The 21132-nt window shown below is 38.2% G+C and overlaps 2 protein-coding genes across 4 annotated transcripts in view; both read right to left on the reverse strand.

Moving 5' to 3' along the window:
• Positions 1-1883: 1883 nt before the first annotated feature.
• Positions 1884-3172, reverse strand: LOC148875406 (15.4 kDa class V heat shock protein-like). The gene is made up of 2 exons (XM_088964794.1): positions 2466-3172; positions 1884-2351 (listed from the first exon to the last, which is right to left on the reverse strand). The coding sequence occupies exons 1-2, from the start codon at positions 2605-2607 to the stop codon at positions 2092-2094; spliced, it is 402 nt and encodes a 133-aa protein (XP_088820920.1). The 5' UTR covers positions 2608-3172; the 3' UTR covers positions 1884-2091.
• A 1250-nt stretch (positions 3173-4422) lies between these two features.
• The window catches only part of EMB2788 (ribosome 60S biogenesis amino-terminal protein), a 76994-nt gene continuing 60284 nt past the window's right edge, over positions 4423-21132 (reverse strand). For 2 of the 3 annotated variants that reach the window (XM_088964793.1, XM_088964791.1), the window contains exons 12-14: positions 13563-13995; positions 6756-6849; positions 4946-5418 (exon numbers count right to left, since the gene is read on the reverse strand). In XM_088964793.1, coding sequence (XP_088820919.1) covers positions 5241-5418; positions 6756-6849; positions 13563-13995 — 705 coding nt within the window. In that variant the 3' untranslated portion in view covers positions 4946-5240. Of the gene's footprint in view, positions 4730-4945; positions 5419-6755; positions 6850-13562; positions 13996-21132 lie in introns of those variants that run through there. The other variant, XM_088964792.1, reaches the window with a different exon arrangement.

Genomic DNA, 21132 nt, shown 5'->3' on the forward strand with positions numbered 1-21132 from the left:
GATTAATTTATTAGTAAGAATCAATGTATCTAACCAACCATTCGGCAGACCCAACTTGCCTTTCCGTTTCTCGCTTTAATCCTTCCTTTCTGTCAGCCTTAGCGCGGTTCAATAAAGTGCCCCTCCTCTTCTCCTCAGTAATGTCCCTGCTGGATTCACATAGGAGGTGTTTGGGGTAGATTTCTCCTATACATAATTGATTGTTTGGTATCATTGCTTTCATATAATTTGATTTCTTAGAAATCAGCTATGAATTTGATTGCTATTGATTATTGGCATTGATTTCTTTTATGGAAATTATCTACCTATTCATGTTAGATGCCGAGCCATTCAAAAGAAAATCAATTTAATTTTAATAATAGATTTCTGATTGATTTACTGATTTCTTAGAAATCAGCCAACCAAACAACAAAATAATCAACAATTTTTTTTTTGGAAATGGTCAAAAACTCACCATAAGTTTTCATCATTTCTCTTAAACTCACCACAAATTTTCAAAACGTCTAAAACTCACCATGTCATTAACTTGATGTTAAAGAGACTAACGGCTGTTAATATATTACCATTTTGACCTTCGTAGAAAAATATAAAATATATACATATGTTTTAATATTTAGACATGAAAAAAGAAAAAAATTCAAAAAATATTTTCAAATATAAAATATATAAAAATACAGAAATTACAAAAAGTATAAAAAATAATAGAAATTGCACACAAAATAAAAAAATATTTTCAAATTATAGAAAATATAGAAATTGAAAAACAAAATCAGAAAATAAAATTTGTAAAAAAAACACCAATAATTATAGAAAAACACAGAAATTGCAAATAAATACAAAAAAAGGAAATTTTATAGATGGTAGAAAATAGAAAAATGTAAAAAAAACAGAAATTATAAAAAACATTAGAAATTATAACAAAACACTAAAAATGTAAAAAAAAAAATTGAAAAATGAAAAAGACCCTTTTCGTCTAACTTGCCATTCAAGGGTGATTTGGTTATAAAATCGTTATTTATGCTGATGTGGACACCTCTGTTAAGAAACATTAACTGTGCACTAATAGAAGGTGAGTTTTGGAAAATAAAAACTTATTGACATGGTGAGTTTTAGACATTTTGAAAAGTTGTGATGAGTTTAGAGAAATGCTGAAAACTCATGGTGAGTTTTTGACAATTTCCCTTTTTTTTTTTAAATCACTCATGTAGCTATGATATGGGGCTAGTTTCTGAAAAATTGGCATTGCTCCACAAATTTTGAATCACTGAAAAATCAGTGTTGGTCCAAACACCACCATAGCCACATGGAATTCCATGTCAGCATAATGGTGCTGACTAGATGCTAATCTAACGACAGAAAAAAGGTTACCCTCACATGGGAAGGGGGGCCCTCATTGATGCGGCTGTGCGGCACCACTCCACCATTGAAGTCGACATTTGAAATTGTAATAATTACATTAAGAAATATATTGGTATTGGTGAATTTTTGAACTCTGAATGCAAAGAATGTTGTTGTGAACTATCAATTTTAAAAATTATCAAATATCTATTTTAACCTAATAAATTTGTCTTTATGGGAGTATCATTAAAAAAAATTATATAAAACTAAGAGATAAGAAAAAACCAACAATCATTTTTCTAAGTTAAAAAATTCTTCGAGATAAGAGTTAAGGGCCCTTTAGATTCAGATTCCTCATTCTCTTTCTCCCAACTCCCCAAACGGGAAAAAACAAAAAAAGAATGAACGACCAATCAATCTTCAACTCTGGAACTGGGGGTTAGTTGATCACAGCGTCCGATCTCTTCTGTTCTGGGTAGAGGGTCTGTTGATTCCGCGATTTCGAGTAATCCTACGATCATGACCATGACAAATATGGCTTCAAATTGAAAGCTAACAATTACAATGCTTCATTGAATTCGTTCATTCATTCTTATACGTACAAATTTCCTAACAAATAGGCTTTAATTTTAGCACCCACTACGTCTAATCAGTATTCCAAATCTTCCTTGGATTAAAAAAAAAAACAGTGGAACTATTGATGAAGAAATAATAACTTAGTTGAAGGCCGGAAGCTAAAATCATAAAGAGGAGTCAAGCCGCCGGAGCAAGAATTTCGCGCCGCTCCGGCAAGTCAGCAGGATCGATCCTGAAGCGGCTTCTTCGTGGAACCGTAACCCTCAGGACCCCATCTTCATATCCAGCAGAAATCCTATCCACATTGACCAGAGCTGGGAGCCGGAATTTCCTCGTGAAACTCCTGCTGGGTTCTGTTACCTCAACGATCCCCTGTGTTCGGATTATGAGGTACCGCGAATCCTCGACTTCCACTCTAATTTCCTCCTTTCTGACGCCTGTCAAAACAGAAGCAAAACATTAGCAGGAAGGAGACGAGACGATAGATACTTGAACTTGAACTTTAGGGGCCGACACCGAGCGTGAAGAATCTGTGATGAGAGGAAGATTACCTGGCAAGTCGGCTGTATAAATATGAGACTCCGGAGTTTCAGTCCAGTGGACATAGTTTTCAGGGATGATGTAAGATGGGAAGAGAAATGGAGAGGTGAAGAAGAAAGGCCATGGAGAAGGTTGGAACGCTTGGAATTCCATTTCTGATTTCTCCAACTTTTTGGTGATGGGTTTGGTTTTCTTGAGAGTGGGAAGGAGACTGGGGAAACAGATTTGCTTTCTCACTCTTTATAAACGAGGTTTCAGGCTAGCCTTAGAATAGAATTGGAAAACATTTGGCCCCTTGCTTTGCTGGGTGAGCAGAGGAGAAGATGATTGGCCCAAAGAACACTCAAGTTTTTTTTTTGGTAGATTGAAGTCATGAACCCTCAAGTTAGGAGCCCCAGTTCTTCTTGTTTGCTGTTTCTTCAAATGATGTAAACTAAATGGTTTGTTTTTTAATACCACTGGAATTGGGTAGCCGACAATGGAGCCCGATACGCATTTTGCAATTTGCAGAAGGGGATGGCTGACAGTCAAAAGAAAAGAAAGATGCGTCTGGGCAACTGACGGTCAGAGGCCCACTACCAACTTTTCAGGCTATTGCTGCCGATCTGAGACTATATAAGTAATAACCAACATCCAAAGAATATATTATATAGCTTCTTTTCTATCTTCTCTGTCTCTGGAATTACATGACAAGCTCCCACATATCAGAGTTCATTCCAGAGTTTTACCCGCCATTCATTTATATAAATCCGCAATAGAAGCGGGTTTTCACTACAAGTTCCTTTCGGTGATCGATAGATTAACTTGACTGGCAGAATTACAAAACAATAAAAAGACTATCGTAATAGTATCATCAATCATTCGGCAGAAGTAGAAACGTTGTTGATTAAAAAAGCAAAAGCACAAATCCATCTCTAAGGGCTCTTGATTCTTTTAATCGGGATTTTTTCTGCAAGCAAAAGCTAAAGGTGGTCACGAGCGAACTTCTTATGAGTCATTCAATTTGGTTTAAACCGAGTTTTGAGTCAAACTTGAGTTCAATGACTCGGCTTGTGAGCCTAATCGAGCCTAAAATGATAAATAAATAAATTTTTATTATATACATATACATATACATATATAAAAATATTTAGAATAAACAAAAATTATTATATATATAATATTTTTATTTTTTATGTATAATAGTAAATCATTTTTATAATTCTTATTTTTTATATGTAAAATAAAAACAATTTTTATATGTATATTTTTTATTTTATAGTATAATAATAAATAATTTTTATAATTCTTAATTTTTTGTACATAAAATAAAAAAAATATTTTTATATTTATAATTTTTATTTAAAAAAAAACTTAACTTGTAGTCAAGCTTGAGTGGAACCGAGTTCGAACTTGTGAGCTTTGAACCAAGCCGAGCTCGAGCTCAAATCTCTAGCTCAAATTGAACTCGAGCCTAACACAATTTCAACAAGCCAAGCTTGAATGTCCAAATATTCAGCTCGACTCAAATCCACCCCTAGCAAAAACTCTACACACACCATAGAAACATGAAAACCCAACCACATTGAAAATAAAAATATATTCCCACAAATTTAATGCACATGTACGGAAGCCCAAAAGTCAGTTTTCTTGATCAATGCAATTTATCCCATTCTATTTGATTATTTCCGAGTAATTCTAACTACAACAAGGTTTGCCTGCGAAATGTTTTCAAGTTTATGACAAGAAAAAGCATATTATACTGCACTTATTTTCAGTTTATGAAACGAGGAAGCTTAAAACTCATTACATACTTGGTATAAGAAAGAGCTAGACAGTTTAGTTCACAAGGGGAGATAACTGGCAGACACAGACATTCATTTTGAGAAATCCCACTTGAATGTCTTCTATAGGCCCAGTCAAGCAGGCTGGACGAACGATCATGGCTCCTTTTTAATTTATTTTTTGGTTGCAAAAAACAGAACTTCATTTGAAATAACAAATAAAGATAAAGATCACAACGAAAGTACATACCCGTGTAGTTTGGCAAAACAAGCATAAGTTGCTAGCCTGTGAGCCATCTGGTTTGAGTTCTAACCTTCTAGGCATATACATAAAAAGATCAAAACCTTTAAGCATTTCTATCTGCATCCATTGTGATCGACTTACATCCTTCGTATGCTGACAATACCTAGATGAAACAATCTTTGATTTCCGGCATGAGTTCGTACCTGTTCACAACTGACAATACATTTGTAGCCATCTGATGTGGTCAGCAGATCCGAACTCTTCTCATCTGGCATCCCATATAGGTATCAAAGTTTCAGATGGAAATTATGGCATTGGGGTATTTTTAGGAGAATGACAATTATTAAGAGATATGAGGGGAAACAATGAGGCTTATGTGAAAAATGGATTGAATCGTTTAATGAGCAATTTTTCACGAGCCCATTTGCAAGAGCCATGTGGATGCAGGCCGCAGGCCCAGTTGTACCATCGCGGTCACTTCATCTCACAAGCACAAATAAAATAAGTATTCATGGAGGATGAATCATGACTACAATATTGTACAAAGACGCACCATTCCACACCCATAGAAATGCGGTGGGTAAATGTGTGAAAACTTACAGACATGGAAAAGGAAAACAAAATAATGCATCAACATAATGTACAGATACAATCAATACATTTACAAATGCATTGAAAAGATCAAGGACCTCGAGATTAAGAATGATAATACAAAATAAAGAAAAAAAGGAAAAAACTGAGCTACCAAATGTTTAGAACCATCTATTTCACCTGGAAAATCATCCTCCCCATGTAAATAAACCAGAATTCTCTATATTTTGATCTGGTAACGCTAGTCGCTTCCCTTCCAGGGCATTTGCAAATATGACTAGTAGTTTTTGACAAGCAACCCGTTCATCCATCTTCTGTAAATCGGTCAAATCTAATGAAAGGTCTCTCCATGGCTGATAAAATGACCTGTCCAATATGGGAAACTTAACCATAAATAACATGATAAAAATGCTGTTATTTTATGACAAGCCATTTTTTGTACCCTACAAGTGAAAGGCCGCAGCTTAAGTGCCCAGGTAGAACATGAGTTCAGATCTGCTGACCACAACACATTGCTCGTCATGTTCATCCAGCCGTACATTGGGAACATCGGTTGTACTTTACATCACTGATATTTCTGATGTGTGGCTGGATGAATATGGCCAGCAATGTGTGGCTGGATGAGACTTTCTGATGGTTCCCACCTTAAGATTTCCAAAATGAATAACCGTGACCATTACGTCTGTACCTGAGGTATTACCTGCATTTTGTTGAACCATTAAAAAATGGTAGATCCAGTGTTCTGGACCCCTAAGGGTGCAACTTGGAGGGCCCAACCCACCCTCCTATTTTACAAGGGCTGGACTTGGGCCCAAAAGTTCAGGCTTTTTACTTTTGAAGTTGGACCTAGGCCTAGCCCTTACGTAGCCTGAACCCAGCCTCACTATATATATGTATGTATATATAGACACATTTGCATGCATAAATACATATATACATACTTTGTTTTTGATAAGCCATACATTATCCATACATATACACATACATTTATATCAAATTTAGTGTGAGATGATTTACTGACCTGAGCCCAAGCCCAACCTGAGTGCATCAAATGCCAGTGTGGGCTGGGTCCAGATTGAACAGATCGGGCTTAACATCAGGCTTGGTCCATGCTCAGGCCTTAGGTCCAATTCTTTGGATTGGGCCTGGGTTGAGCTTAGACCCAGCCCAATCCACTCGACTTGCTCCCAATGGAACCCTGACTGTAGACCTGCTGAGGCTGGGAGGTCACAGGTCAATGGATGTCACTATCTAGGCTGACCACTTTGATCCACTCAGGAAAAAAAAAAAACAAACAAAATCATGAGAAGAAAGCTAAAAGGTGTAACTCAAATTTGACAGTTTAAAACCTATTTTATGTCAATACAAGCCTAAAACAATTATCGTATAAACTATGAAATCCTGAACCAGTCAGTGGTCCAGAGAACTGATCATTTCAAAACCTATGAGACTGGGTCACCGGTCAAATGCTACAACATCCTGATTGGGCTAGGTCTCAGAACACTTTATGGAACAGATTGTTAGGTTTGCTACACTAGATATGGATAAGCCTGCTGCTGGAGTTTTACCAACAATTTACCAAGCCTTATTTTCTTTCCTTGTTATACTTTTCCATTTTCCTTTCTCCCTTTGGGTTAACAAGAAACAAGGAATGGAATGGGAGGATGATTAGATGAAACAACGAATACAAAAGACATGCTTACCATCTCCAGGCAGGATTAGCTTCAGCAGGGCAGCGTATCTTTGAACATAATGATGCCACAAGACTGCCATGATTGCAAAGCAATAGTTCAGATCCTGAACAAAAGAAAACGAATAATGTTAATTATGATACAGTACACAACTGCTATTTTAATTTTTTTTTGATGAATCAAGTGCTATTTTCATTTTCATTCATAAAATAACAAAACTTTAGTAGATAAAAAGAGAATTGAACAGGAAAAAGAGAGAAACACAATTAAGGTTGTAATTACAAGCGTACAGAAGGAATCAACAGGGCCACTTTATCAATTCCATCCTTGGCTAATACCCCCATATGGTCAATCTGGGGACTAGGGAGAATATAACTTAGCAGCAGTTGGCTCTTGAACTTGAAAATGAGGGGTTGATGGTAGACTTCAAGACACTTTCCTATGTCAAGGGGCAAAGGCAGTCAGCTCCTGAACCCCCTGATGCACTATATGTTTTATATCATAATTTTATTGCAGATTTGCAGTTTTGGTTAACTTGCATGCAAAATTGCATCATTTTCTTAAATTTAAACATTTCTTTTTTTGTGGTTAATGTTAAAAGACTGTCCTAAGTTCAGCTTTAGTGTCATAGGGGCAATATTGTACTTTTACTTTATTTTTTGGTTGCCCTAATATAAATACTAATGCTGGTGCAACCAGCATGACTTTTTGGCTCTCACCTCTCCTCTCTTCTCCTCTTTTACAACTTTCTTCATTGTTCTTTGTTTAATATGGTATCAGAGCAGGTCTATTAGCTCTGAAAGCAAGATCGATCAAATATTTCTTATTCTCTTTGCTGGGTTTCTTTTTGAAGAAGTCAGAGAAAAGCATCGGACTGATCTGAGAGGTGTTTTTTTTCAGAATTTTTTTTTTCTTTTTATCTTGGCCGTGTACCAAGATAAAAACCTGTAACAGGTTCATGTGACTGATGTGAGGTGATTAGAACCTGTTTTTAGTTTTTTTTTTCCTGTGGATCCTATGATCCCTGTGGTGTGTTAGTAGGTCGGTGATGACTTGTATTTGATGTAAAGTAAAGTGAAACCCTGGTGATTGCAGGGCCTTGTTAGGTCTGAGTGTTGATTGTTCCACAGTTCTTTAATGCAGTATATGTTTTTCCCAGTAGCAGTATGTTGTGTGAAAGGGAGAAAAGTAACCTTCTTTTGTGTGGGACTGTATGTGGACTTAAAAAATCAACCTTTGTCGGTGCTAGACCTGGACTGTAATGCACCATTGTTTCTGTGGCTGATTAGTTGTGACCTGAAGCAGTTACCATGAGTTTTGAAGAGACTGCTACCTTTGGTATCTCCTCAATGCAAAATGGGATGAGTCAGGGGATAGATTTGACCTTCCCTATGGCTGTCATTCCACTAGATGCGCTCAATTACCTAGAGTGGCCGAAGGGGATCAAACTGTACACCACCGCAAGGGGGAAGATAGGATATATCAATGGAAAAATTAAAGAACCTAAGTCTGGGAGTGCAGAGTATGGCAGGTGGAATCAGGGAAACAACATGGTGATGTCATGGCTTCTAGTATCTATGCAGCCTCTGTGAAGATATATCTTGATGTACATTATTAGTATAGCCCTTGTTGTACAGTAATCTTATTATTTTATTTGTTCTTTTTATCTTTCAGCCCTATAAGGGCATTCTTGTAACTGTACATATCTTTTAATATAAAAGGAGCTCTTTGGGGTGGGGGTCAACTATTCTTGACACCCCTGAATCTGCTCTCTCTCTTGTTCTCAGTTTGGTTCACATGGTATCAGAGCAGGCTGCTCCCTGATCCATTTCTCTTTTTTCTTGATCAGTTTGAGAACTACCAATATTGCCGATTGGTTCTGGACTGTTTTGATCTTTCCAGGAACCATTTCTCTCTGTATTCTATGCATCTAGTAAGAGAGATTTCATTAGATCTCTCTCGTTTGACATCAATTTGCAGTAAGATTTGAAAGGAAGTGTCGCCTAGCCCTCATCATATTCTGAATTTTTCATTGAGATCCATGAAGTTTTGAGAGAGATCTATACATCTCTTCTGGACAGCTGCGTCCAGACTTTCCTTTCTTGGACTGTGTCTGGTTTTCTTCTATTGCTGGATCTTGGACAATCTCTGGTGACAGTAAGAGGTTTCTTTTCTCAGTTTTTGACTCTCTTGGATTTGATTACTGCTCATCTTGCTTGCTTCGATCAGTTTTTACTTTGTATTCTTGGGCAAAGTAGATTGTTGTTCAGACTAGTTTTTTGGACTATTGTCGAACCCTCTTTTTTGCTGTTTTATGCTGTAATGGCTTCAGATAGAGGGGATATTATTCTTGTGAAGATGAATGGACAAACTTATGGGATGTGGAAATTCCACTTTGATTTTTATGTTGAAGAGAAAAGTTTGGAAGGACACCTGAATTGGACTGTCACTAAACCAACTGAGACTGAGATCAAAGCCTTACAACAATGAAAACTAGATAACAACAAGCTTGTTTCTTGGATTCTTAGTTGTATTGATTATCATATTTTTGTACCTATGAGAAAAATGAAAACAACCTACGAAATGTATTCATATCTGAAGAAAGTTTATCAACAGTACAATATACCTAAACAATATCAAATAGAATAAGAGATATTTGCCTATAGTCAAGGAGATAGAAGGATACAAAAATATTATTCAGGTTTTATTAATTTGTGGGCTGAATACGAAATTGTCCATATTGATCCCTCAGACTCAACAGAATGTGTGAAATATCTCCAGAAACATTTTGAGAAGAGGAAGTTAACTCAGTTTTTTATGAGGCTTAGACCTGAATATGAGATAATCGGGTCCAATATTTTGAGTAGGGGAACACTTCCAGATCTGGAATCTGTTTTAGGGGAGCTACTGGGGGAAGAGACTAGGCTTCTCACTGCAGCCGGTTTTGATGGAAAGATGACTGAAATAGGGGCTGAAACAACTTTTGTTGCTCATGGAGGTAAAGAAGTCAACCTCCAAGGACTTCTCCAAAACCCAGTGTTATGAGTGCAAGGGTTTTGGACATATTACCTATCACTGTAAGAAGAAGAATATGTGCACCCATTACAAGCAACATGGTCACATCATTCCAGATTGTCCAATCCAACCAATTAAGGGCTCTCAGAAAAAGACTCAACCTTGGGCCTATCAAGTAATAGATGGACATGCAATTGACACTGTGTCCACTAAGGGTGATTCTTTAGTGAAAAGTGATTCCACTGGATCTATGGATTAAGAAAAGGTTTGACAATTGGTATCCTTTGCTATTTCCTCTACTTTCTCTACTATTGGCTTGCCTGGTAAGTTCTCTGCATATTGTTCTTCCCCCTCACATGCTTGGATTATAGATTTAGGTGCCACCAATCATATGACAGGAACCTACCTCAATCAACCAAATCCGTTTACCGAGACTCACCATAAACACATTGTTACTGCCAATGGTGAAAAGTTAGACATTATTGGTAGTAATGACTTATCCCTTAAACTGCCACCCACTATGTCCTTCCCTCTCTCAAAAACCCTCTTAGTACCTAACCTTACTACTAATCTGATTTTTGTTGGTCAACTTGTTGATGAAGCAAAATGTTCTCACCTTTTCTCATGATGGTTGCTTGATACAGGACCGGTACACTGGGAAGGTGAAAGGGAAGGGGCATAGGTTGGGCTGTCTGTTTGTGCTGGAGTTTGAGAAGTCTCAATTAGGAGCATCATCGGCTTATCTTAGTTCTTCTATGTCTAATTCTCTGTTGAGTTATAGAAATGGTGTTTGGGATTTATGGCATAAACGATTGGGTCATCCATATTCTCAAAAATTGAAGTTTTTGTTTGATTCTGATTTAATTAAGAAAAAAATCCTCCTGTTCATACTTTTGATGTTTCTTGCATTGCTTGTTGTTTGAGTAAAAGTCATGTTTTACCTTTTCTACACACTTCTGACAATGTCACTAAACCTTTTGAGATAATACATAGTGATGTTTGGACTGCTTCTATTACTTCACGATTGGGATACAAATACTTTGTATTGTTTATAGATGATTGTACCAGATACACTTGGATTTATTTTTTATGGCACAAATCAGAGGTCTTTGCAACATTTAAATTATTCCATACTATGGTGCAAACTCGCTTCAAGTGCAATGTGAGTATCCTTCGTTCAGATTCAGGGGGAGAATATAGAGATGGAGACTTTTAGGCCTACTTGAGGAGTTATGGAATTCAATCTCAACACAGCTGTCCAGACTCTCCTCAACAAAATGGTGTAGCTGAATGGAAAAATGGACATATCTTTGGTGTTGTGCGGACATTACTACAAGAATCCCACGTTCCGACTTCATTTTGGGTAGAAGCAGCTAGCACAACTGCGTATTTGATCAACTATCGTCCTTCCTCTGTTCTTGGCAACACTTCACCCTTCCAAAAACTTTTTGGTCATCCCCAGATTTCTCCAGTCTTCATGTTTTTTGTTGTCTTTGTTCTGTACATCTTCCTGTTCGTGAACGTTCTAAATTAACTGCTCAATCTGCTATGTGTGCCTTTGTGGGATATAGTCCTAACCACAAAGGATTCTTGTGTTATGACCTTGCTATTCGTCGTATTTGGATTTCACAGAATTTGTGTTTCTTGAACATATTTCCTTCTTTGCTGGAATTGCTAGATTATCTGCTCCTTCTATCTTTGTTTTGCAGGACTGACTCAGATAACACTCCTACTTCCTCTACTAAGAGAGATCTTCTCATCTTCACCCGCAAGCAGCCACGTGTCGCAGATCCTGTGCCTACAAACCTCCTTCCACCCGGTCCAGAGCATCCTCCTTCTGCACCTCCTGTAAGTGACATTTCGCCCCAAGATCCTCCTATTTTAGATGGTAGTTCTTCTATTCTACTTCGTCGTTCTACTCGTATTTCTCGACCTTAGCTCCTTTTTTGTTGTACTTTCTTCCATAGATATTCCTAGTTCTTATAAGCAAGCCATTAGAAGTCCTCATTGGAAAGAAGCCATGGATGCTAAAATTCAAGCCCTCCATGAGAATGATACTTGGGATCTTGTGCCTACTCCTCCAAATGCTTCTATTGTTGTCGTTGGATCTATAAGATCAAACTGAAATCAGATGGTTCATTTGATTGATATAAGGCTCAGTTAGTTGCCCAAGGATACACTCAGGAATATGGGATTGGTTATGGAGAAACTTTTGCCCCAGTTGCTAAGATCACCACAGTTCAGGCTCTTCTAGCCGTTTCTGTTGTTCATTCCTGGACTATCTACCAATTAGACGTGAAGAATGCTTTTCTTCATGGTCAACTAAAGGAGACAATCTACAAGAAGCCTCCACCTGGATATTGCAGTGATTCTTCACATGTTTGTCGCCTAAAGAAATCCCTATATGGTCTGAAGTAGGCACCTAGGGCTTGGTTTGAGTGCTTTCGAGATGTTATTGCAGCCGAGTATAGCCAGAGTTCCTCTGATTACTCTCTTTTTGTTAAGAGAAGGCCACAGGGTAGCAGTCGAAGGTATTTCATTTGTCAGCAAAAAAATGCCTCTGATCTCGTCAAGCTAGCTGGAATTACTGATGAGAAACACATTGATACCCCTCTGGAGCTGAATGTCAAGTTGTCTAAATATGAAGGCCTAGTTCTTCCCGATGCTACTTTGTACCATCAGCTTGTTGGCTCTCTAATCTATCTCACTATGACTCGGCCTGATATTTCACATGTTGTTCAGGCCGTTAGTCAATTTGTTTCTGCCCCTCGTCAACCTCATATGATTGTTGTTCGCAGCATCATCCGTTATGTTAGAGACACAACTTCTCAGGGACTGTTTTTCTCTTCCTCATCATCCATATAGTTGAGAGTTTATGTTGATGCAGATTGGGCTGGTTGTCCTGACACTCGCCGATCCACTACTGGGTGGTGCATCTTCATGGGTGACTCTCTCATCTCTTGGAAGTGAAAGAAACAACAAACTGTCTCTAAGTCTTCTATTGAAGCCAAGCATAGAGCCATGTCTTCTGCTTGTAGTGAGATTGTTTGGTTGAAGTCTCTTTTCATGGATCTTGGTACTCAACTTCCTACTCCTATACCTCTATATGCCGACAGCACAAGTGCTATAAAGATTGCATCTAATCCTGTCTTCCATGAAAGGACTAAGCATATCTAGGTGGACTGTCACTTTATTAGAGACCTTTTCATTGTTGGCTCTATATCTCTTCCTCATGTAGCCTCTCACATGCAGATTGCCGACATCTTCACCAAGGCCATGACTAAGAGTCGACACCTTGTTCTTATGGGCAAACTGATGCTGATGTCTACGCATCAGTTTGTGGGGGAGTGTGAAGATATATCTTGATGTACATTATTAGTATAGCCCTTGTTGTACAATTTTCTTATTATTTTATTTGTTCTTTTTATCTTTCAACCCTAGAAGGTCATTCTTATAACTGCAAATATCTTTTAATATGAAAGGGGCTCTTTGGGGTGGGGGTCGACTATTTTTGTACAATAATATATGTATTTCCACATATATTAGTAGATGTAGTGATATAGATTATACTATAATAAGGTTCTCACCTTTTATTTTTGTCACCTAGGTAGGTGCCCAGTTTCCTAGACTAGCACATTGTTGCTACATGTCAAGGTATTCAGGTGAGGAACCCAACCAGGGGTGCCTAGTCACATAGGCAATGCCTTGACAACTACGTGAAAATATCATTGATAGAATTCAAGTTAGAATAGCCAACAAAGTTTTGAATTGTTGTGTTATTAAATAGGCATTAAATATATGTACCTGTAGAATTAGAGGCATTAGAAAGGAGTAAGAGGCAAATTGCAGAAACAACTGATGGGAGCACTTCACCATTCAGTCCAAGAAGCTGTTGAAGGTATAAAATTGTAGCAACTAATGCCTTCTTATTGCCAAAATTGTTTTCCCTTCTCTCACCATATCCATTCTTAATGCATTCCAATAGGGATTGTAAGGTTTTTATTCCTGGAGAAGTAGAGGTGTTTATTTTATAAACTTTCAGTGAAATCTTTCCAACAATCACCGAAGCTGTTATCCATCGTAAAATCTTTGAAACAAGAGATTCTTCATATTGTTCCTCCTCTGACAAAACTGTGAAATGAAAATCAGTTTTTTTCAGAAGAGAGGGCTGCATAGAGTATGACTGCAAAGCAGTAGAGACCATCCACATAATCAGCTTCGATACCTTTTCTCTGTCCTGTCAAATCAACAAGGAAAGCATGTTAAGAAATTACAAATTTGTCCCAAGTCAAATTTGGTAAAATAGAAACATACATGAAGAGAAAGAAACTGCAACCAAGAAAAAACATACAAACTCAATCATGCCCAACAAGGATAATATGACAAATTAATATTAATAAGCTAGTACAGTGGCAAAATAACCACTGAACCACTGATTATTTTTGTTCTGTGTGTTGTATCAATTGCTGGGACATCAGGAAAGCATTCGGTACATCAAATTGGAGTTACTAATGTTTTCTTGAATGAACAAACCCTGGTCCTCGACCTAATTAGGTCATGTATCATTGGTGTCACATGAGTCCTTATACTCAGAACTTACAAAGGCAATGGCCCATGAGTTATGAATCCCAATCAAATCTGTGTTCTCTATCTCTATTATCCACACCATTTATCAAGCAGGTTTTTGTAAGTAAGAGATATCTGCATATGGTAAATAATTGACCTAGTAAATGTTCACAAAAAAGGCATAGAAGAATTAAGGCAGAATTTGCCCCTATCCATGATGTCCTTAATTATTTTGCATAAAAATTCATGAGGCAACTTTTCATACCTATGAAGGCTTTGTTTCCATAACCAAGCAAATAGTTGTACTTGTCCAGAAAAAAGCCATGCTTATATGTTGCATGCATTAACAGTAAGAACGATACAGTATACACATGCATAATTAACCTCACCATAGATCCAAATAATAATTTTTACTTGAGGGTTGTGCTTTACTAGTTTGTTTTGCATACCTTGTACATCCTCTCAGATACCTTCTTGGGATAATTTTTTTTTTTATAAGGGATAAATTTTATGACTATTATAATCATTGAAAACAAGAACAGTAATTTTAGCCAAAAATTTAGAATGAGGTTTTTTAATTAGTAAAACATTTAAACTGATTGGGTTTTCTACTCAATCATGTCTTTAGAAGTTCTGTTACTTCCATAACATTAAGAGGATTTTTTTCAAGGGATGGCAATGGATAGCAGGTTCCTCATTGACTAGGGTAGGCTACTTCTCAACAATGGTGACAACCTTGTTTAAATCAGATCAAATTAAACTTCGACGACAGTGGTCTGGACAATCAAGGTACATGTGGAATATGCTGAATCTTAGGGATTGTGCTGCTTCAATAATTTCCTTATTCTCATGAACTTGTATTTTCAGCAACAGAAAACAGGTAAAATCAAAAGAAACAAGAAAGAATTCAGTTGTTAAGTAGAAGAGAATAGAAGAAGGAAAGAACAGCAAGGGGGAGAGAATTGGAGAAACAAATGGTGGATCTCAATTAGAGTGGCACTAGTATTTATGTTAAGCATAAATAAAGTTACATATATGACCTCCATAGGGACAGCTAGACACACTAATGAAAAGAAATAGAAAAACAGGTCCATAACAAAAACGAAAACAAGAAATAGAACAAAACAACTCAAAACCCAATATAGCCAAACACTTATCTCTTTGTTTTTATTTATTTATTTATTTTTGGATCAGCCAAACACTTATCTCTTCAACACATCACCTATAAGGTATGGGGATTCAACCAGGGCTGAACTGACAAAAGCATTTCAAGGCCTAAGACTAGCAAGAACTCTGAATCTTAGAAACCTGATTGTTGAAGGCGAATATAGAGTGGTAGTGTACTGGTTAAGGGAAGAAACAATGCAGGAAGGTGATGACTCTTCTGAAGATGAGAGGTTAAATGATTCAACTGAGGAAGTTTATTTGGATGAAACACATTACATCAACAAGACCATTGACTTAAATATGGTGGTTGATAAGGCAGTGGAAGTAGGTAAAACCCCGGGTTTGCTTGAGTTGGGAGGCAAACCTTTCACGATGAAGATGTTTAAAGAGCTAGAGGAACGGTATGAGATGCCTGTAAGGGAGAATGATGGAGATCTTCAAGCACATCCACCACTGACTGAAGAGAGTAATAATGACTTGAGTACAATTAGACCAGAAGAAGCTGATAATGAAAGAACTACAGCATAGGTTGATGCTCAATTTTTTGAGAAGAACATGGTCCTGGAGCTGGAAAGGATTAATGAGAAATCTTCTTGCTCGTTGGAGTCCTTGAAGATTGTTGCAGCAAATAGAAGACTTGAAAAACAAAGAAAAGGGAATCTCTTTGTGAGTTGGTTTTGGCTTCGGTTTATCTCGAGTTTAGATGTGGGTTTGTGGGGTTTTTGAATGGTTCTTGTCCTTGTTGGCTTTGAGTTTTGAGTTCGTCTTTGGGCTGTTTTTGGGATCCTTTTATGTTGAGGAGCTTTTGTCTTCTGGTGATTATGTGAGTTCTTCTTTCCTTTTAATGAATTTTTATTTTATTACCAAAAAAAAAAAGAGTAGAGTCTCTGACTCTTAGGCAGTACCCGAATATTTTGAAGTAAATAAAGGAGCTGGGTAAGGAAAGAATTGTCTATATCCAATGTGTGCATAGGTCAGTTAACTGGGTGGCTGATGCCTTATCAAAACAAGGTGTGAATAGAACTCGGTTGTTTTGGGACAGCTAAGGGACCTTGTAATGTAACCAAAATGCTAAACTTGTGGACCTGGGGTAGGTGAGTTGACCAGTCTTTAGTTTGGATGCTTGGCATCTTGTTTGTAATTCATTCTTTTATTCTTTGATTAATTAAGGAGCCATTGCTTGGTTTGATTGTAAAAACTTGGTCTGACAAGTCTGAGAATGCAGGTTTGAGTCTGAGAGCAGCTACATTGAGCATAAAATTCCAGGCTAGTGACATATCCAATCTACCCCTCCCAAGAACCCAGATAGATGGGACCTATATTGGGTAATGTCCTTTTTAATCTTTGATCAAACATTAAGAGTGCAAAAAAGAAAGGAAAAGAAGAACAAGGCAATCTAAGAGGTGAAGGCATGAGGTGTGGTGTTAGTGTTACAATACCTTAATGTGTGAAGAGCTAAGAGCTAGCCCCATGGCAGCATGGACTATTGTTTTTCTTACATGAAAAATGAATGAAGTTGGGAAAAATTGGTAGAAACACCATAAGTTAAAACCAATATCATGGTTGTCTAGGCAGGTGCCTAGGCAACAAGGCACCTATGGAGGGCTGCATTGTCCAAGTGTGTCTATGCATGTATATTATTTTGTCAGATTTACAAAATATATTACTAAAATAAATTATTTATTTTGTAGGCTTATAAAATTATCACAATAGATATACTAATATCTTATACTTTTATTAATTTCTTAGTTGTTAGGGTTCAACCAACACATATCGATGGCCACGATCTTGAACCTTTTCAGACTTCAAAACCTGAACTGATGAGGAAAACTCTTAAGATTTTATCTGATCAACTGATGGGTTACTGCCCACCGCTGGGGATCTTCGAGGGTTTCTACCTCCTGAACAAGAAAGAAAAGGGAAAAAGTGAAAGAATGGTAGGATCCATCGTATGGACGCCAAAAAGGTTGCGGAATGGGTGGGCAAATTTCAAAAATTTTCTACCTTCTTCCAACTGGGAATCATATTCCCTAAATTTAGAATACAATATTCAAGGATCCTACTTGAACCATAATCAAACCAGATCTGAACCAAAAGAGAAGGGAGGAAATATACCTGATCTAGAAAAGCAGTATCTCCCAAAGTTGGTGTTCACGCCCAAAGAGGACACCAAGATCCACTCCTACTGAAGATGACACAGCAATATGTGGAACGGAACCAGCAGAGTGCGTCCTACACACTGAATCCTTCGCAAGAATCCTTTGGAAACTCTGAGCTCCAAATCTTTTCAGTTCTTTATGAAAAACTGATATCAAGAACTAATTTCTTGATTTCTTTCCTTCGAAGACCCAATCTTTCCAGAGAATGGCGGTGGCTGGAGGAGAATTCTTGAGATGAAGATGGCGAATATTACTTCTCTTCTCTCTGGAGAGTTATGAGATCCTATCTCAATTCGCTACAAGTTTTCTTGCACCAAAAACCCTAGGTTCGAATTCTGTTGTATCTCTCTTAGGGTTTCTCCTCTTTTCTTCTTGATTAAGAAACCTCCTAATGAGGAGTTATCCCAATCCAAACCAGTATCTAGATAGGGGAAGATCTTAATCCTATCTGCAGATTAGGTTAGCTTACTCCTGATCTTATCAGGAGGTTACCAAATCCCTAGAGTGGATTAGGTTAAAGGCCCAATCATTTTGCTAACTTTAATCCCAGATCCGTCCCATAAGTGGGTGGTCATATCTGCCCAATTCGAAATGGGCTTTTGGCCCATTAATTGTTCAGTGCTTAACTAGTTTCCAATCTGCTGCCCAGTTGGGCTTCTTTGTATGGCGTGGGACCCAAGCATTGATCTTCACACCAGCCACATGGGTTCGGCCTAGCCTTCATTACAAGGCCTAGCCGAATTCACTGAGAAGCCCAGTGAACCCCTGAGCCCATCACATGGACCCTATGGGCCCAACACTTACATTAAGTGGTTCCTAGGCCAAGCCATCTTATAAAAACCCAGGGACTGTGGGTAGGTGCAAGATTAGCCCATCAGGTATTATCCTAAATGGCCTTACACTTAACCTCTCAGCCCATAATGATCAAGCACTGCCCGACAAGAGAATACCTCTCCCTCGGCTGCAAGGAACAATGCTGCACTCTCCACTCACATGGATCCCGGGAATTAAAACCATTTGCAAACGTTTTGAAACCATACAAAAATAAAATAAAATTAATATATATATATAATATAATATATATATATATATATATATTATAAATTTTGCAAAACAAAATTCCAATGATTGAAATCAACTGTCGGCAGTTTGGTTTCCATTAGAGAGTGCATTCGCGATCATTACCTTTGTCCGACAAAGGGGCTGATCCTGTCACTATGATCATCCACTCAGATGAATTCTCAGACTGCCCCAACATGCCTAGGTTTTGACCCTCACTAAGGATCTCACTGATTGGCATATCAAAGACAACCCGATCCGACACCTAGTGAAGTGCCATAATCGAGTCTAAGGGTCAGGTGTACCTTTCCGGTTTTGCCCATCTGTCTCCAAGGTCCAGGGCAATACTGGAAATCTGGTCCGATTCAAGGATTCGAATAATCCCATACTGCATGTGCCTTGGTTCTTACCCTGGTGGCCGAGACAGGTCATCCCAACACTTGGCGGCACACCAGTATCAGCCTTGGCAGGATAAATCTCCCCAAACTTATCCAATGGCTGTGAACATTTAAAACTAACATGAGTCTCAATAAGTGTCCAGTTTTAGGGTCTTACACAGAATTATACCAAACAACATGAATCAAACATGCACTTTATTTATTTACACTAAATATCAAAAGTGCATCAAATCATATTGAAGCTAAGGGCATACAAAATTGTCCAACAAAAAGATCTTAACAGAAATGGTGATATATGTCCTTCAGGTGCTATTCTCTCCATATACAGTAGCTTTACAAATTTTATTCACGTATGGTGCATGATCTCAAGGCTGGTAGGCCACGTGCCTTCCTCCCGTATACATATTTGATTGGAGGGCCTGGACTTATCAATGTAGGGTGAGACCCGTCCGTCTCCTTGAGTCCTCTGTTGTCTTTCCTGGATTGGTGGGCTTGGGATCCTATCAGCTCACCCCTCCTTGGAATCAACCTTGTCCTCAGTCCTTAAGGTTGAGGTTAGGAAATTGCTACTTCAGAGTGTAGTTATCCTCCCAGGTTGCTTCTTCCTTTGGCATGTTGGTTCAGGTCACCTTTGCCTGCTTAATGAAGTGATTTTGCACCTTGACCCAATGCCAGTCAGTTACTTCCCAAGGTTCAGCCCTTAGTTCTCCTTCCTCATTGAACTCAGGTAAGAGTGGTCTAGTAGGAGCAGCTAGGTTCAGATTCTGCTTCAACAAATTGACATGAAAGACGGGGTACAACTAGGTAGTGGCTGGTTGGTCCAATCCGTAAGCAACAACTCCAATGTGCTCAAGGATATATAAGGCTTGCAGAACCAAGGGGCCAACTTCTGCCAAGCCCTTTGGGCAACTCAGATTTGTCTATATGGCTGAAGTTTGAGGTGTTTCTTGTCATGCCTGGCCTTCATCAATTGCTCCTTGAGAGACTGAATGATCTTGTCCTCATTAATTAACTGCTCTTCAACCTCAGCTACAGGGGTAGACCCCTCTCATAAGGCAGCAATAAAAGTAGATCTCTCCCATACAACACCTTGAAGAGGCTTATGCCCATAGAGATTATACCAGTATTCGGCCCAGGGTAACCACCTGACCCATTGTTGAGGCCTTACTCCAACAAAACACCGTAAATAAGTCTCCAAACAGCGGTTAACCACCTCAGATTGCCCGTTGATCTGAGGGTGGTAAATGATTGTGTAGAGAAGATGGGCCGAATAGCGCATAGGCTGTTTGTCCTTTTTATCCTTTTATGTTCTTTGCTGTAATGGGCCTTAATCTGGGCCCTTATTTTTCTTATGTTACGTTTTTAATTTTCTGCCCAACCAGGGGCCTCTCTGTAAATTACCAAAGTTTAAGTTAATGAAATAGGATTAGGGGTGTAAGAGGAGATTATGTTCGAAAATCTCTCTCTGAACCCTAGTTGTCGCCACCTTCTTCTTCCTCCTCTCTCTTCTTGAAAAGTGATTTATGTTACTTTCTATCGATTCTCTGCAATATTTTAAACAGTCATTTCATTTCAAAATGCTGTTTTTCTTCTTGGTATCAGAGCTGAATCGGATGAATAGTTAAAGAAACATGTTTCAGTCAAGTTAATGGTTTTTGGAGAGAAGGGGACTGGTTTTGTCATCCTCTTGACAGTTTCAAGTGTGTTGCCCAGAACCCTAATTTTCTGAAGAAATCTGATTGCGGGCCCCACAGGGAGTTTGACATGGGGCGCTTAGTGACTGAAAGTTTTCTTATCCTTCATCTTGAAGACCAATTCATGTGGCTTGGTGTTCTGTGAAGTCTACAAGGTGCGGCTGAGATTTCTCTGTTTCTCCCGGGTTCCAAGTGAGACGTAGGTAGCAGGTACGGCTGCATAGAGGTTGACTCACAACACTGTTTTTCTTCTGTCTTAATTGATTGTTATTCGAAGTTGTTGGAAGTTATTTTTGAAGTATATTAAGAAGATGATCCCTTCAGAAGTTGA

Source organism: Nelumbo lutea, chromosome 1 (genome assembly GCF_056320005.1).
Source record: "Nelumbo lutea isolate HS-2025 chromosome 1, American lotus-T2T, whole genome shotgun sequence".
In the NCBI taxonomy this organism is placed as follows: domain Eukaryota; kingdom Viridiplantae; phylum Streptophyta; class Magnoliopsida; order Proteales; family Nelumbonaceae; genus Nelumbo; species Nelumbo lutea.